The 18,688-nt window shown below is 38.7% G+C and overlaps 1 protein-coding gene across 2 annotated transcripts; it reads left to right on the forward strand.

Moving 5' to 3' along the window:
* The first annotated feature begins 1,893 nt into the window (after window positions 1-1,893).
* Window positions 1,894-18,682, forward strand: gipc3 (GIPC PDZ domain containing family, member 3). 2 transcript variants are annotated; one of them, XM_084356073.1, is made up of 6 exons: window positions 1,894-2,214; window positions 6,098-6,283; window positions 6,704-6,884; window positions 12,918-13,027; window positions 14,362-14,443; window positions 17,062-18,682. In XM_084356073.1, exons 1-6 carry the CDS (start codon window positions 1,921-1,923, stop codon window positions 17,211-17,213), a joined length of 1,005 nt encoding a protein of 334 aa, XP_084212199.1. In that variant the 5' UTR covers window positions 1,894-1,920; the 3' UTR covers window positions 17,214-18,682. The 2 variants fall into 2 exon arrangements, with proteins under 2 accessions (XP_084212199.1, XP_084212200.1); XM_084356074.1 differs by having other exon boundaries at window positions 14,365-14,443.
* The last annotated feature ends 6 nt before the right edge of the window (window positions 18,683-18,688 follow it).

The following is an 18,688-nucleotide window of genomic DNA, read 5'->3' on the forward strand; positions in this document are numbered from 1 at the left end:
CAGCCGCAGGAGAAAACACTGACCTTGGAAGGGTGGCAATACCTTGGCCTGGAAAAATGAGGTGATGACGCACATACATCTGCAGCCCTGCACGTTACAGCACAGGTGTGTAGGAATGCTTATGAAGCACTATAAAATAGTACATCACAAGGTGTACTCGTAATGTACAAAGGAATGGAATGTATATACATAAAAAAAAATCTGTTTTATTTTCCAACAAAACCCAGTATATGGCTACATTACTGGCTATATATGTAAGAAATACATGTCTGAGAGAGATGAGCAGATGCAGGAACATTTAGTAAACACAGTAAAGCATTATGTTGTGGCAGCACACAATGGCAATGTCATTGCCAATCAAACAGCAAGGAGCTTTAACTTCAGGAATTTTAATCAGTCAACTATTTGAGCGTCTTAAACCCTCCTCTATACCAAACATACCTGTGCTGGAAAGAAACCTTTATTTGAAGGGAATTACCATGGAATCACAATGCTGCTGACACATTCCCAGCTGGCAAAATGTGATTTCTGTGGAATTTCCAGATCCAGATCCTGAGAGAAAGAAATAGATCACCTCTTGTGTCCTGACACACAAGCTTCCCTGATTTGCACATGAGTAGCGCATCACATGGAATAAAGTGCGACAAATGAAATTGTAACGGCCAACAGATTATCAAGGCAGAACTAAATGGTAAAGTTGATCAAATCATGGCTTTACAGTGTTTTGTTGTTTATTCCAAAGAAAAACGGACTGGTAGCAAAACAGCTTTGTTTCTTTGTGCAGTTTGTCGAGGCATCCGTTCAAGCTTTGGTTTGGCTGACGGGTGGAAATCCCCTTCCCAAGATATCTAGGTTGGTTGTCTGTTTCAATCTTTCTGTCTCAGATATATGATGTGCAGAAAATGTGTCTCACAGTTCCTTTGCACTATTTTCATTATTTGTCACCATTTCACAAGAGGGATGTTTCATTTTTGTTTATTTAAGGCACAGTTGTGTCCAGTTAAATTGAGGATACTGAGTGATTTATGTTCTTGGTTCACAAAATAGGATTTGAAGTTTGTAAAATTGCATCTTTTTAAAAGAGCAGGGGCAGGAAAGGAGGATGACTGCAGTTCATTTATAAGATTGTATTTATTATTATTTTTAGGGTTTTCCTGCCATGTGTACACACATTTTGGTGCACTTGAAGAAACTGACTTTTAAAAGCCTTGCCAGTAAAAAAAAAGCACTAAATAAATACATATATTAAACATCTCTTTATTGGCTTTGAGTGTCATCTTCTGTATCTGTGGGCTGTCAGTGGGGTCATAAAGGTCAGTGCATCACCAAGGATTCACCTCAGCAACAGTTAATTTCCCTCAATGAGGCCAGCCAAAGGGGGGTGGGGGGACCCACTCCTACCCATCGATATCATCTTACCTGTAACACTGGGACATTGTCCGTGGCCATCTCCGAGCGGCCCTGTTTGGAATTCATTTTGCAAAAGTGGCGGGGTTTTCACACCTCAGAGAGATGTTCACACATTCAGGGTCATGTGTGTGAAACATGTCTCGCAGCCAGACTGATATGAGGGATTAGAGTCGTAGCCGTGTGTGTGTGTGTATTAAGAAACCGTTACCTGATGTGTTTTGTTTGTGTACTCTATGCGTGAGCTGCCCGAGGCTCAGGTGTAACACATACAATCCCCAAGCCAAAGGGTGTTGGGTTTCTACCCAGCAGGGTCTGGCTGGCCTCTTCCAGCTACAGTTACCAGGCTACTCTCATCACTAATTCATCTGGACTCCTCACCACAAAGCTCTGGGTGGTTGGTTGGTTGGGCGGCTGGTCGGCTAAGCTGGGGGAAGGACAGGGTTTCTCTCTTGGCCAGAGCAGTGCACCACCTGGGCTCCCAGTAGAGGACTATACCTGAGCTGGGGCCCGATGCAGAACGGGGAGACTATGAGCCCGCAGGACTCCAGAGCAGAAGGGGCTGAGTCCATGGAGGAGCAGAAGGCCCAGAACCAGACCCAGAATCAGGGGTGTGTGGAGCCCACAGCCCCTCCACTTCCTCCACCTTCACCGCCACCACCAGGGCCACCAGAGTACCCAAGGCCTAGACTCATCTTCCACACTCAGCTGGCTCATGGGAGCCCCACAGGCCGCATCCACGGATTCACCAACGTCAAGGAGCTGTACGCCAAGATCGCCGAGGTGTTCAACATCTCCCCCTCAGAGGTACAAAACAAACTCAGCTATGCATGTAAATGTGTTTTTTGCATTGTCAGTTAGATGGGAAATGATCAAGACAAATAACAAAAATGTTATCCCTTTCTTGTATTTCTGGTCTAGCAGGCCAGCCACACATACTGAAGGTGTTAGGTTTCTATTCTAGGCTTTTTTCCATGATGCACTGTAGAAGATCATTTGGCATCACTACTGTCTGCCAGACTTTGTACTCGTCTGGGCCTTGACCAGGATCAATGATGGAAACAGATAATGTTATCGGTGTACACCACACACATAACACAACAAGTTACAGTAATGGAAGTGACTCCAGAGTAAAACAAAACCAGGTGATTTTGATTGAAAGTCATTCAGATAACAAATAAACACAAAGAACACCTCCAACCTACCCTAATAATTACAATAACTGTTCATTTGCCTCATTCATGCTTCAGTCCAGCAGTTCTTCATTTCAGCTCATTCAGATACCAAGGCAGAGACACATAAGACATTAGAAAACAAAAGTTTGTTTAGTCTGCCTGTTACTCGACATGACTAGTCAACATACATTAAATCATAAATTTCAGATCAATAGTATTTCTGAAATGGTAGGGACTAAACAGCTCATTACCATGGCTGTGGAGGATCAGAAGTGTGGTTTGCAGTCAGGTTACAGCAGGCAGCTGCTCACAAGGCCAGAATCCCTGAGAAGAAGTCTAGTCACTAAACTTTAGTAGGTCAGGGTTGGCCAAACCACACTGTCGTCTGATACTGCTCTCAATTATCAGCAAAAGGCCACAGGCTATCTGAGGTGAAGACTTCCATGTTGATATCACAAAAAGACTTCATTTGATAATTTCTGACTTTTCAGACAGACATTTAAATGACATTTAGGCAGAGCAGCTGGAAGTAGATACAACAGCAGAGCAATCAAAGAAGGAAACTGTGGCAGAAACTGATAGTTAAGGAAGAGTGTAGCAAGGCATGAGGTGCCGGTAACTCATTTTCTGTACATTTTGTCTGCATTAATTTGTTAGCTGAACTAATATCTGGTGATTGACATATAATGCATCAATGATCATATTAAAAACTGATTTCACAGTATCATCAATTGTTTGTCTTCTGTATTTTATGGTAACGCACTTGGCAATAAAACAACATCAACATTTGGCCTTGTCTTATGCTTATCTGTAGTGCTATGAAGGACACCAGGAAGGCCTTTCGTATCTGCATATCACTATGTTGAACATTAATGCCTGGAGATGAAGTGAGACGACAGATATACTTTTTATTGGAGCTAACCTTGATGATCTTATCAGGCAACTACCAGTCAAGATAGAGTAAAATGTGCTGGGCTGCTATCTTATGTTGCATGAGGTTCAAGTCCTAAATGCTAAAAGTGTATTTCAGCTGGATTTTGATATGATATTTTTACTGTCAGCATTTTTCTGACAATATAACCCAGCAAGACTTGCAGTGAGAGCAACAGAGAATTTTTTTAAAAACAGTATGACAGGGCAAGTCCAACAGTCCAATTAAATTTCCTATGAATGTGTTTGTCTTCCCATACAACATACTGTATCTTAGCTATGTGGTAGCTTGGCTTAGCTGTGCAGTGTTTACTCTGCACAGTGTTTGCTGGGATAATCTCCAGTGATCCTGAAAGAACAAGCAGTTTAGAAAACAGATGGAAAACTACCAGTTGTGAGCAATGCAAAAGTTGACGTTTTTAGTTTTAATACACAGTTCATATTGAAGTTTAATACAAAGACTAGATTTTTTAACACTCACAAGGTGTCTTTGGGCTTTCATGGTCTGGCATGATTTGAAAGTAAAATTTGAATGTTTTTGTTAGGGATGCAAATTTTAAGCAGTTTCTTTACTTGACAGTCGTATACCTTAACAGTTGATTATTGGTTAATTATGAATAATATATGAAACGTATGTCAGATATTTACCATTAGAAAACTGTTTTAACCACTGACATGTTCTATGTTTGATGCAAAGCATCATGCATCAGAGTAGGTTACATTAGGAGTTAAAAGAACAAAGTAAACACCAGGTTACTTGAATGATAAACTAAACAACACAAAATCATGACTCTATTTTAGCTGTGGAGCTCCTGTCTGTCACTATTCAGCAACTGGCCCAAGAAAATCAAACCAACACCGAGACTACTGAATACTTAAAATGTAATATCAGTTTGTTCAGTTTATTTCTTAATACTTTCTTACTTATATCTTAATTAAAAACAAAAACATTTTGTATATATATTTGACAAGCAAGTATTTGCAGTTTGTAATAAGATGATATATTTGTGCCAATCTCAGATTGTTGGTTAATACTTTTTAATTGGTTAAATTCTTAACGCTGACTAACCAATTAATCATTCATTATTAACATCGCTAGTTATTGTTCCAAAATCAGATATCAAAATCAGATATTATGCAATTCATTGTTTATTTACCTACCTGGATATACACGACCTTGAACAGCAGTCAGACTTCTACATGCAAGATCTTCTGTGGCAAATGTCAGGCCATTAGTTGGTGATAGTGAGATGTACCATAAAGTTTCCCTGACCTCGTGGGGAAGTTAACGTACAGATAGATGCAGAAGAAGAACTCCAAGTTAGATAAAAGTTCACTAAGGTTATCTTGAATTTCCGTTTCCGAAAGTCCAGGTTATCAAGTGAAACTTGAACTTTAACTTCAGGTTTCAGTGGTTTTTGTGAACTATAAATAAACTATAAAAAGGGGTATCCTGGTGTTTGAGGAGAGTCTGATGTTCAATCTAGCAAATATTAGATTTGCAAATGTTGTTCTTTGGGACATATTTGATCTAATAAATGACTGTAATTAGACAATATGATTTAGTCAGATTTAGTCAGATTTAATGACTTCTTGGATAAATGGTTTTCTCAACTACTTATTATCATTTAAAAAACCTTTAAAAAACAACCAGGATTTCAGCAATTAACTCCTAAAACAAAATGTTTCGTCAAAGGCTCTGTGTGCTGTGCCTGATGTTTTTATTTATATATTTAAAAATACAAAGGCTGTTAATAAGTTATCACATTACTGGCGCATAACAAAATGGCCACAACAGCATAATGAAATTGTTTGGCTCTACTGCCCTCTGCTGTTTAATATCTATACTACACACCATAAGAATGTATAATGGCTTTGCTCTTGCAATAAAACAGAAGGAAGGAAATGAAACACCATGAGATGCCACAGGATTCCCACAGAAACTGCGTTCACATGTATTGTAAATAGTTGGCAAAGTATGGTTGTTTTCCGAAACACATTTCATTCATTGTGTAAAAAGTAACTGAAGCAATTAAAGTTTAAGCAAGTTTCTAATCTACCCATGTGCTATCAAAGATTTAGGGGCCACTTCTCCAATCAAACTTTTATTTTGGCATCACAATTTGTGGTGTTGATTAACTGATTAGCAGCGTTTCACCTTTGAAAGGCCTTTAAATTGCACATTATAAAAGAAAATAATGCTTACCTGCATTCTGTGCATAGTTCCTTTATTTAGATTCTCGACTGCCACTAACCGTTACAGAGAAATGGAATATGATTTAACTGACTGAGTTTTAAAACAAGTTCTCTTCATACTGTAATGCAACTAAAACTAAAACTAAAACGTATTGGAGACTAAACCTACAGAGTGTGGCCATCATATCATAAACAGGTCGATATCTCAATAATAAATATCTTTACAAAACTCACAATGTTAAATCTTATCGAGAGTGCTGTTGATCCAAGCTGTTGTATGTGGTGTTGTTCTACTGAATTACTTAAAATTGCAGGGTTTTACGTTATGTTTACGTTTGCAAAGCTCTTAACAGAATCAGTTAACTTTCTGACCTGTTTCCTCCCCTTAGATCCTTTTCTGCACCCTCAACTCTCATAAAGTGGACATGCAGAAGCTACTGGGGGGGCAGATCGGACTGGAAGACTTCATCTTCGCTCATGTCAGAGGAGAGACCAAGGAGGTGGAGGTGACAAAGACAGAAGACGCATTGGGCCTCACAATCACAGACAATGGAGCTGGATATGCTTTCATCAAGGTGAACAATTGGCAGAACAAAACAGGCAAAAGGACAGTAAACTTAGTTTCTTATCGGCTATAGTTGTATTGTAGAAGTGCAACAAAGTCAACCTTAATTGAATATCAGTCTAGCCTTTCAGTCTATGGGGCTATGTGTTTAAAACCCTATTTTGCTGAGTAGAAAGAGGTGAGGTTGTTCTTCATCAACGCTTTAAGGGTTTAATTCGTGAAACTATTATTTTAATAAACAAGAATTCAGGCTAGATATGCACCTCCAAGAAAGTTTTGTAATATTGCAAATTTAATATGAGTGGATTATCACCTTTTTCTATTTCCTATAATATCCACTGTTCTGGAAGGAGTAAGCCCTGTCACCTGCATTTGGAAATGGCTCCAAACTGGGCATCTCACGTGAAATGTTTCAAACTGTTTCTTCCAGAGGATAAAGGAAGGCAGCACCATAGACCGGCTGAAGACGGTATGTGTTGGCGACCACATCGAGGCCATCAATGACCAGAGCATCGTCGGCTGTCGACACTACGAGGTGGCTAAGATGCTTAAAGAGCAACCGAGAGGCATACCCTTCACTCTCCGCCTGGTGGGGCCAAAGAAGGCCTTTGGTGAGTGGAAAATGTTTCTCGATGGCATGTGCAGAACAGATGAAGATTGGGAATTCGAAACAGACGTACATAATATTATTTACAGCTGGGGTTCATCTTGTAGTACATTTCTGCTTTTTGCAGGCTGGTACACACTTCTGTCTCTGTGCCTTGTATGAAATAGTCTTTGGTCTAAAAATGTCATCCTTTCCTCCCTTCTGGACCTTTTAATCGCTTGCAGCCTGTTGTATAAAGCCATTCCTAAATCAATTGTGGAATTGTAACCCGCAGGGCTCTGGGCATGGAGAACTGGGAAGTGGAAACACTGGAATAAAGAGCAGGGAAAAAGGAATGTTTCTGTTTCTCTTATCATAAGCTCTCAGCGCATGTGAGAAGCAGATGTGTGTGTTGGCTTTCATTCATTGCCACTAGATATAGCACTAGAGCACCTGCATCTCAGGCCAAAACAAATTTGTCTTTTCACTCAATAAAGTTGGAAAAAGAAGAAGCAGCATCTGAACACAAACTGCCAAAGAAACTCAGATCAAACTATAAAATTAGGCACTTCTGATCAAATATGAATCCAGATTCTGTCTTGATGAGCTGCCCCGAGGGTGTGTAATATATGAAAGGACTGTCCATGCAAAGTGTCAACCAACAGCTTCTTGGCCCCAGTGTTCTCTGGGACTTTTCCATGTCTCATCATCAATCAAACAGGGACAGAAAACAGGAACATTTCGGAGAGTACTGGCCATCTGGCAACAAGCCTGGAAAAGTTATTAAACTTAGCAGCTATAATTAATTGACCAGTTTAATGGCAAGTGGTAGTGGTAAGAATCTTGTGAGGCAGTGGACGCTCTGAAGTGGCTCTGCAGGAACAAGTTGTGAGCAAGATGCAGAAAGAAAATAAATCTTTCTGGTTAGTAAATTCAGAATCATATTACTGAAGTACTCTAGTAATAGTTTTAATCAAAAATTCAATATGCAATGATTCGTGAAATCAACTTTTTAATTCAGTTTCTGAAATAGGTTTTCATTCTCAATCATGTACAGACAAAATTGAGAAGGCTTTTAGTGAGTTTTCATCACATTGTTACCACAGGAGAAACTGAGGCTGTTCAAAAAGTGAATACAGCACAGAAATGCATTTTAATATTTTAAGTTTTGTTTTCAGTTTGCTATTCAACTCCAGGCAAGAGACATGCAGAACAGAAACAAAGCAAACCTTCAACAGTAATTCAAGAAAACAACCTGAAAAAAAAAACATAAAAACTATATATCTATATCTAAATATGCTCTATACCAATAAGTCCTATATTCTAACCTGAATATTTAACCTTTAACCACAAAACCAAGTCCTCAATAAACAGTCAACCTTATGTCTGTCGACCTTTTGTACCCCTCACAGTGTAACAGCCTGAAGTACAATGTTTAATCCAAAGCAATGGAAACACTAACAGAGACAGAGGGAAAGCACATACTTTGCAGTCACACAGCAGTCTGTGCCAAAGACAGTGTAAATATTTAATTCAAATGTAATGTTGTACTTTCTCCATTGCTATAAAAAAAAAGCCTGACAGGCACTTTATTTATATTTCAGATATTTATAGGAATAAAAAATGGGTGAACACATTCATGGGGCCACAGAGAGTCGCAAAAACCAAGTCACTGACAGGCAACTATGGTTCTTTCTCAGACTTCTGTTGTATTTATATTTGTGTTTGTATTTGAAGTTACAACAGAGAGAAGATAAGTGAGGTGTAATATCAAACAGAAATAAACACACTGTGACTTTTTTCTCCTTCCTCATGAGGTACTTCTTCCTTTTCCCTTACAAGAAATATTTTAACTGTCAAAAGTACAATAAGTGGGTTATTTAATGCATCCGGTGTAGAACATGGAGAGGAAGCGGACATAGCAGGCGGGGCTGGAGCACAGCTGTCGTCAACCTCACTTAACAGACAGGAAACTAAATCCATGGTCAACGGTCTGACTTCCTGTTAACAATCAGTATCATCATAGTAGACTATACTTTCTCCATACATACTGACGTAAGTGTCGATAAAACTTTCTCAACTCAAGGTCTGCTTACTCTTCTGAGATGTCACACAACTGTAGATGTTCATCCATGATAACGTATTATTTTTTTTTAACAGCTGTTTAAGATCGAGAACTGTGAAGCGCAACAGAAATCTAGTCTAGCTAACAAATTACATATTGTACAGCCCACCGTTTGGTTACCATTTTTATTTAGATGAACTTAGAGTAACACATGTGTGAGTATTATCAAACCACAGCCCTTTTGGAAGAAACATCATCTGGCAGGATAAATGGAGTAGCTGAGCTGTATTTACAGTTAAACAGTTTAGTGTCTGGTATAGAGCAGAACATAGAGCAGAACATATCCCCTTATCTTGCTGTACAAACCAGCCAGTCACAATATTCATGGGTGTAAACTAAATCTAAAGCTAAATCTCTTAACACACTTGATGGCTTGCTGCCAAATCTGGATTAGATTTCATGTGTAAAATGAAAACCTGAATACAACACAGCTGGGACTTCATTATGGCCCTGAAAGTCAGGAATAATGGCCAAGGAGAATACTGCTGCATAGAGAGAGTAATTAACATTTTCAATTGAAAGGGGCACTATTTTGGTGAAGAAAATCAAACTCAGAATTAATGGGGTAATAATACAAACTTTTTTTCCCCCATAACTGAATAAACAAGCTGTTCTCAGAGGAAAATAAGGCCCCCAGGACAAAGTAAAGCAATATGAAATGGTTGTCCTTTAAGGTCAGTTTATTTATTCAGTTTATTCAGTAATGAAAACCAAGACCGTTTGTTTATTTGGTTTGTTTCAGCATAAATAAATAAAAATTACTCAATGAAGATCTTTATCTTGTGATTAAAAATGTCTTCCCCAAAACCACATAGTGCACCTTTAGGACACAAGAGAACTTTAATATCATTGTCTCCAAAGACTGAAACACAGTACATTCAGATGTTTACAGTCTTTGTGACTGAGGTGGCAGCAATTCAGGCAGCAGTTACTCCAAGTCACAGTTGTTAACACAGATGTACAAGTGTTTCTTAACTCCGGTTCCAATGACCAGTATGTGTAAGCTTTAGGATCAGATGTCACTGTAACATACTTTACAATAAAGGTGCAATATGTAAGAACTTGCTTACAGAAGGAAAAACAGTAGTTGCTTCCTGTGTATCAGTATTTTTGAGTGACATAGCTGATGCTGACCTCTGACATCCCGAGGGAAATTGTTTATTTTCCCTTTGGATACATTGACTATTAATAGTGAACACAGATGGGCATTTTCACGTAGGCCCCGGGTTGTCTGTTTGTGCTCAAAATGACAATTTGAGAAACACACGACCTTAAACATCTCACAAAAAGAGTATGAGCTACAGCTGTGCTAGCAGCTCTGCGAGAAGGTGCTTTAAGCTAAATGCTAACATCAGCGTGCCAACATGCTCGTGTAAAGTTAATCAATTTCCCCATCTGAGTTGAGCACAGTGATTCTCAAATTTGTCTTTGGCAGGTCCCCCTCAGAAGCTGAAAAAAGTTCATGACTACAACCCACAATTTTTTCCCTACAGAGGTTCATATTTATTCAATTTATTAAGAGGACCATTTTTCTTTATTAGCATTTTAGGATGCTAACATTTGCTAATTAGCTAAGATTAGACTGATGGGCATGTCATTTGTTTTGCAGTAATTTGACCAAAATATTGGACAGATATTCCATTTGAACGTCCTGGTGGCCTTAGAATAAATGCCATGGGATCATCAAAGTCAGTAGAATAAATCGGCTGCCAAACATGAAGGTCTGTACAAAATGTTCAATCCATATTATAGATGTGGAGATGTTTCATTGTCAATAGGATTCATCCATGCATATTTCAATCTGGACCAAAGTGGAGAAGCAAACAACTAACACGCTAAAATTGCCAGGGCCTAGAGCCACAAAAGACATGTTGATGTGGTAATACTTCCCTGTAGATCTCAGCAGCTGATTCACAGTCAACAACTTCACTGTTAACACAAACAAAGTTTTCAACATGTCATGAGTTATTAATAACAACACATGACATGGCTGCAACATTACTTTTCCAATGAATAAGACGCAGCCTCACAACTGAAGAAACACTGTCATTTCACATACCAGTCATTACTTATTATAGTAGATCTTCATGTATTAGATAGCTTAGTTTTTTTTTAAATAAACTTTATCTAAAGCATTTTCAATACAATTTAAATGCTCACTCCAACTCTGCCGTGAATGTACATATGCATAGAGTCAGAAGAATGCAAAACTAATGACTCAGTTACCATCAGCAATATATAATACATACACACAGCAGTCGGAGGTACACAGCCACGTTACCACTTCCCTATTGACCCCCTTTTTAAATGTGCTCCAATATTGGACACTAAATTTAGTCAATTATCTGGATCTTGTTCCTATGAGAGAATCTCAAACCTTGTAAATGCAGCATGTTTACCAACTCTTTAATCCACATTTCATATGTTACGTACAGTCTGACTTCCACATACGTAGAATTTGTTTTTTGGCACCACCACACCTATTGAAACAGCCTGGGTTTCATATATGTTTGCCATTGGTAACACCTCCTCTGGCAGTACCACAACTAGAGGATTAGGTTCCCAGGCTTTCTTAAAAGCCCGAGAGAAACACGCACACACATTTTTCCAGTACATACAGTTTTCGGCCAAAATGAATGTGTCAATGTACCCTCTGCCCTTTTACATGTCAGGAAAAATCTGATGCAATCTGTATTTAGAGTAGTACAACTGGTGTATTGTTTTGAACTGCATCAGATTATGTCGGAGTTGATTGAACATTTATGCACACTTTTGAGCGTTTCCTCCCACAGCTCATCATCTATCTCCACCCCAAACTCGTTCCCACGTCTGTTTAAGTGCAGTTGAATTGTGTGTCAAATTTGCCGATAGTTTCAAGTGAATTATGGAGACATATTTCCTCCAAGTTAGAAACATTTTTCTTTTTCATAATCTTGGATTTGCAAGTATCTGTAGAAATTAGAGGTTGAGATATGTGTGTTGGAGTTGCTCAAATGACATAAAAGACATGGCAGTTAAGCCGGGGAGGAAAGCATGGTTTTCACATATTGGGCTATTAGTGTAAATTTCAGGAGCTTTTATGTATAATTTTTTTTGTTTCCAGATTTTGAGAGTATTCTTAATGACAAAACTATTTTTTTAATTAAGTTTTCCTGTGATTAACCGATTATTAAGAAATCACTTGATTCATTGGTTGGGCCCCTTTTCCACCATGATATAATATTTAAGTTGGCAGGCCAGTAGTAAGATTTAAAGTGTGGCAGGCAAAAACCTTTTTGATTTGATAAGATGTTTTTTGTAGCTCCCTACAGGGGGCACAATGATTGAGTCTAGTTGCTTAAAGTAAGAAAGAGGAATAAATGATGGAATGGCATCATTCAGCATAAAGAAATCTTGGAAGAACTAACATTTTAATAGCATTGATTTCTCCGGCTATAGAGATAGGAAGGGCTTTCCTGAACTTCATATTTTTCTTAAGTTAATCTATCTTCTTCTGCCAATTTAGCGGTAGAAGATCTCCTTTTTTTTGCTATCGTAATTCCAAGATATGTGAACTTTTGTCAGATAGCTTAGTTAAAAGCAGCTGAATAGTTTGTCTTTTGGGAGATGAGAACTACACATCAGGATAAAGGAATGCCTTTCCCAGGAAAAAAATATGTGATGTAGGCAGGAGTTTTTGGTTTCTGGCAACACAGCAGTTTCTTGGGAAATGAAAGAAGAAGAATGTGAAAGTTAGCTGTGAGAGCTTCAATGTTGGAACAGAAAAAGCAAAGAGTGCCACCTGAAAACAATTACATTTGAAGTGACCGCTGGGACACTTCAATTTTAAGTGCAATATAAAAATCACTATGACACCATCAAATAAATAGATAAAAATCCCACAGTGTCTCTTTAATGTGATTAATGGTTATTTTTCTGCATGCGTGTGGTAAGACATGATTGGAATGAGAACCAGAGCGCCAAAATCCAATGAGGGTAAGATGGTGAACGGCAAGGAGACGCTGCGTCTTCGCTCCAAGGGTGCTGCAACAGTTCAGGAAGTGGTGAGTTTCACACGCTCTGCAGGACAATGACTGCTCAACTTCCTGATGTACTCAGATAGTGCAACGTTTGCACATCAATACACAGACACACAACCACAAACAGAACTGAGATTGTTTGAAAATGCTTCTTATACAGCTGATTAGATCCTTATTATCTACCCTTGAACATTCTCTAATTTTCAGTTTGTTGATGTCCTAAAAGTCTAGATCCCCTGTGGGGACACTCAATGACCTGAACTGGCCTGAAAATCCCCAGTTGACTCTGGTCACGCACAAACTAATAAGCACAAACACAGATACACAATATCCGTTGTTCCTTATCGAACAATGTCTCTTGGCTTCATTGGAAGTGACCTTTGTGACTCTCACTTCCTACACTTCACTGCAGGATGTTTCCCATTGCATTGAACTATGAACACAGACCTTGTCACATGGAGAAAGTTTGGAGGCTGAAAAGGTTCACTGGTTTCAAGAAACAAGAAATTCAGAACACTTGACAGGCAAAGAGTTAAAGGTACAGTTCACCCTAAAACCAATCACCCTAAAACCAATCCTCCTCCAGGAGGACACCATTAATGTTAACATCCTGCTGTAGCATGTGCTTCCTTCTGCTCAGCGATACACTTAGTGGGTGTAATTCAATAGAAAAAAGTAGCTGATACATGAAACTGTTCACAACAAGGTCTGGGGGTTATCTCCAGTAGCTGGGTAATGATTACTGGAAAGAGACATTGCTGTTGAGCTTTTCAGATGTATTTTTTTTGCGTTCTGAGCACCACAAGCTGCCATCTTGTTTCATTATAATCAAGAGAAGGCAGATATTTCTACGCCATTCCTATCTCCAAAACTTTGCTACTCACACCACAACAATCTGGATAAATAGCACTACAGCTAATGTAAGTAGAAAAACATGTATTTTTGATTTGGTATTGGACTGTCCCTTCCAAACTATTCCACAAAGGGCCGTGTGGCTGCAGGTTTTCTTCCCAACCAAGCAGCAGCACACCAGACCTGACTCATGTAATCAGCTGATCTCAGTCTTCAGACGGCTGATTGGTCAAAGTGTGTGCTCTTGGGTGGTTGGAACGAAAACCTGCAGCCACACGGCCCTTTGTGGAATAGTTTGGACATGCCGGCTTTAAATCCTACCAGCAATACTAGATTTCATCATCTCTACACTTCAACATATTGATAAACATAGAGAAGATAGGTGATAAACAGTAGCCCTTGGCAGGAGAAGATTCACTCTCATAGTGTTTTTATCACCATATTTAGAGTGTGAACACTAAGAAATTTCGACTAACATCTGTGTATTTTCCGTTCCACTCTATCAGCAGAATGAGTTTGAAGAACGGGCCACCAAGAAAGTGGACGACCTGCTGGAGAGCTACATGGGCATCAGAGATCTGGATCTGGGTAAGACCACCTACGTAACACCTCTGTTCTTAAAATAGATAATACCTTTGAGTCCACATTTGGATGTACGGAAGCACCATTCGCACACAAAAGCCCAAGTCAGTGGTGTTTACTGTGGGCTGGCAAACTGTTCCATGGCACCTCAATTCTTCTCTGGCATGCTGAGACAATACAGCCCACTTCAACGCTTGGATAGAGCAAAGAAATGTTTCTTCAAAGATTTTAAACTTACCACAAATCATCTAGGATACCAAAGTCTGCCTCGAGGGAGCTGTTGGAGTGTTTTTTCAGTGTAGTTTACTCTTCTTTTTTTTTTTACACATACATATTTTCTGTCAACATTTTTGGCCTAATTTGACTACAGCTGGTGAGTTCATGCATTTTTGAGAAAACCTCCAGGGAATATATCTTGAGCGTTTGTGATGTGTGGTGGAAGCAATTAACGACAGCAGTTTGAAAAAAAAAAAAAAAATACCAGTCATGGTCAGTTTGCAAGTTTTTTTCCAACACTTTCATCTGCAACCTCATGGTTTTCTTCTACGTCTGTGGATGAAGTTGCTCAGTTGTCATGGACATGTTATGCATCTCATTGTATGCTCAACTGAGCAAACGTCACCTGCCGAGGAAGAGTTAAAGCTTAAAGAAAAAGGTACAAAGTGCACCTTGAGTGAAGATTTCTTTTTTTCAGTCATGGTCATACATGTTTGTCCTTTTACCTGTTTTGTTATTTATCCATCTATATGGGTTTGGTGCAGAGTTTTGGAGATACTGGCAATGTCTCTTCAAAGAAATCCCCAGTGACCCACTTATCTAAGATAACCCACAGACCCTGCTGTCAGCAGTTTCATGTAGGAACTATTTTCTTTCTATCGAACTACACCCACCAACCATACGACACCACAGAAGGGAAGTGAGCACATACTCAAACTTTGTGCTCATGACAGCGTGGGATGTAAACATTAATGGCTCCTCCATCGGCTGAGCTGTAGCGTTAGCTACCCTCTTGTCCATGAGTAGATGCACCCTTTCTTCTGCATGGTGATACAGTTGGCAGGTGTAGTTCAGTTGAGTTTTTGAGTTGTTTGGTTTTCAAATGCTTTTTATTTATTTATATATTGGGTGCTTTAAACACCACAAGCTGCGTGGCATTTAGTTCCATAATATTTGTGAGAAGGCAGACATCTCTATGCCTGATATCTCCAAAACTCGGCAACTCACACTTAAATAATCTTGATGGATGAATACCCACTACAGAAAAGTGGAAAAATGTGTCTTTTTGATTTTGGGGTAGACTGTCCCTTTAAGCACAAATAAAAGGGAATTGGCAGCATCATTTGTGGGATATTTGCATGAATCCCTATTGAATATCATAACAACTGGAAAATTAAAAAGAATTGTCAATTATTGTGTTGCTTCTTAATGCTGAAGTCCCTTGAAAGCATCACAAATTTAAGTGGGACCTAATATCATTGCCAGAGATTTGACTTTGTCCTTTCCCAGACCTCCAAGGCCACTGGCCTGATTTCCAGATGGACATGTGGCTGTTGAGACCTAATTTAAAATAGATTAACGTTGTTTGCTTGGAACGTAGCCTCAAAAAATATGTTTGGGTTGCGTATTTTCATCCAAGTATTATTGAGCAAGGATGGTAAAATAATCGTGAGAAAAATTCTTGAAAAATATGATTTAGACAGTTTGTTTAGAGAGACACGGAAGGCTTGTTGACCTTTAAATACAACATTCAGCTATTTTTCATGTATCAGTGGGGGATCCAGGCCATCATTTTACATACACATTGAAATTTGGCTAGCATACAAATTATTTTACGATGTACTGTTGTTTGGGCAAAATATGTTTAAACTAAGACAGTCTCGACGTATGAATAAGAGCATATATAAATGGACTGACAGTGCATTAAGTCTGGGATCACATTTCATATTGCTTCCTGGTTCGGTTCACTGTGTACAGACATCAAAATAGCATTAAGATACAGTTTCTGGGAGAAATGTAGGAATGAATGTATGAATATGAATGCTATGTATGTCCTTCACATGCAGAAGATGTTGTAGATAGAGTGTTTTCAACGTTTCCCACACAATTTGGTGCCCCACTGAAGTAAATTAATGGCTGTCCAAGAACATGACATCAGTGAGGTTGCCCCCAAATCCCTAAATGATTGCGATCCTAGGGAAGAACCAAAATATTTGTCATTGTCGGCTTCTGTTAGATTAAACAAAATTGCAACATGGGTGTTTCTTAAGAACACTCAGATAAACAAAGCTGCACTGTATGTTTTTCCACTTCAGTTGGTGTCTCATGGAGAGCCTACCCTTTAATGTTTGAATAACAAATAAAACCTTAAAAGGCGATGATTAATGGTAAACTAGCTTTCTGTTTCTCTTTGCCTTATAAATCACATGATCAATCGACCAATTTGACGAGGTAAAATACCAGAATACGAAATCTAAAATAATTTTTGGTGCCTGTGGTTCTGACTTTGGTTGCTGAGAAAGCAAACGTCGTGGCCACAGCCAAAACTGTGCAGTGTTTGGAAGTAGCTATCAATTGTTAATAACACTGGATTGATTCAAGTCTGTCCCATTCCTTGTTTTCCGCAGCAACCACCATCGTGGAAGCGGGCAAAGACAAGAAGAACCCCGATGACTTTGCAGAAGCCTTGGACTCAGTTCTGGGAGATTTTGCCTTCCCTGATGTGTTTCTGTTTGATGTATGGGGAGCTATTGGAGACGTCAAGAACGGTAGAATTTAGACATTTAAGACATTAAGAATGTGTATAAGCTTTTAATGTTGCCTTCGCAGTCCTCGCATTCATTTTTAATCACGTACTTTCAAACCATGACAGGGACTGCAATTAATTCAGCCACTTCCCTTTGAACAGTCAAATGAGAATAAAGTGCTCCTAAGAAGATCACCACTCCTAATGTCAAATACTTACAAAACAAATCACAGAAAATTGCAGTGTAGTTCTGAAGACATTTTGTACTGATATTAAAGACTGAAATTAATCTAGGTATTTAGCTAATGATCTTGTTCTGGGTGGAAAACAGTGTCAGTAAAGTTAGTTGGTTAACCAAAATACGGGCTTATTCCAATTTTGATTTAAGACAAAAGTTTACAATTTGTTTAGAGAGCTCCCTCCATATAGATATAGACCATTATGTGAAGGATACGATTACAGTGTGTCAGGAACTGCAACACAGTGGACAATCATCCAGCCATCTAGGAATCAAGGAAGTTAGATAAGATCCAGTAAATCCTTTTCCTCTGATGAAATACCACTGGGAAAAACAGGAGAGGATCAAGGAAACAGTTTTGGGTCATCCAAAAGTCAGAATGTATTAGGCTACATCTGCATTACTATTAACCTATACAAGCTTAACATTTACATGCATGTTTCATGTAATAAAATATTTGTCACTGTATTTGTGTAACATTTTTTTTCTAAATATAAGTGGCTCCAGTGCAATTAAGTACTTAATACTTCAATATTCTGAGTCCTCCAAATAAGGACTGATCTGGGCTTGGATAAAATATCTGTTTTAAGTCATTAATCAAAATTGTCATCTGAAAATGGAATAATCTGTGTCAAGGGGGACAGTCTCCAGCTGTGATCCATTTTCCCACATGATCATCAAACAGAAACTAATCTCACAGTTTCCCACAGTATAAACATAAATCAAAAAAAGCTGGCTTGTGTACATGCAAACATTTTTCTGAGGAGTCTCCTGCGGCGATTTTTGCCTGAAAACCAAATGAAGGTATCCATGCTCATGCATTGATATTAAATTAACACTGCATCACACACTCACCTTTTCCCCTTTTTTTGCCACAGGAAACTTTTCTTGTTTGTTTCAAAAAGAGAATGTAAATATACTACTATCACTAATCTTAGTTTCTCTTTCTGTCTGTCAAAAGAAAGGAAGCAGCAAACTACATGTTGGAGTTTGACAGTTATATGTTTTCTGGCACACCAAGCAATTTCAACAATGTATAGAGTCACTTTCCCCCCTGACACAAAGGCAAGTAAACACTGACCCGCCAAATTTCAAAATGTAGTTTGACTCGATGTCACTCATTCTGGCTACGCTGTTCCAGCTACATCATTATTTGTCTGAAAGTGATTTTGTTTTAAGACTTTGTATACGATTGCATCTTGTTATGAAGACCTGCATATGTATGGCACGTTCCGCTTGTTTAAATTGTAAGTAAAGAGGTTGAAATCAT

Source organism: Pagrus pagrus (assembly GCF_965226575.1).
Source record: "Pagrus pagrus genome assembly, chromosome: 6".
NCBI classification, from domain to species: Eukaryota; Metazoa; Chordata; class Actinopteri; order Spariformes; family Sparidae; genus Pagrus; species Pagrus pagrus.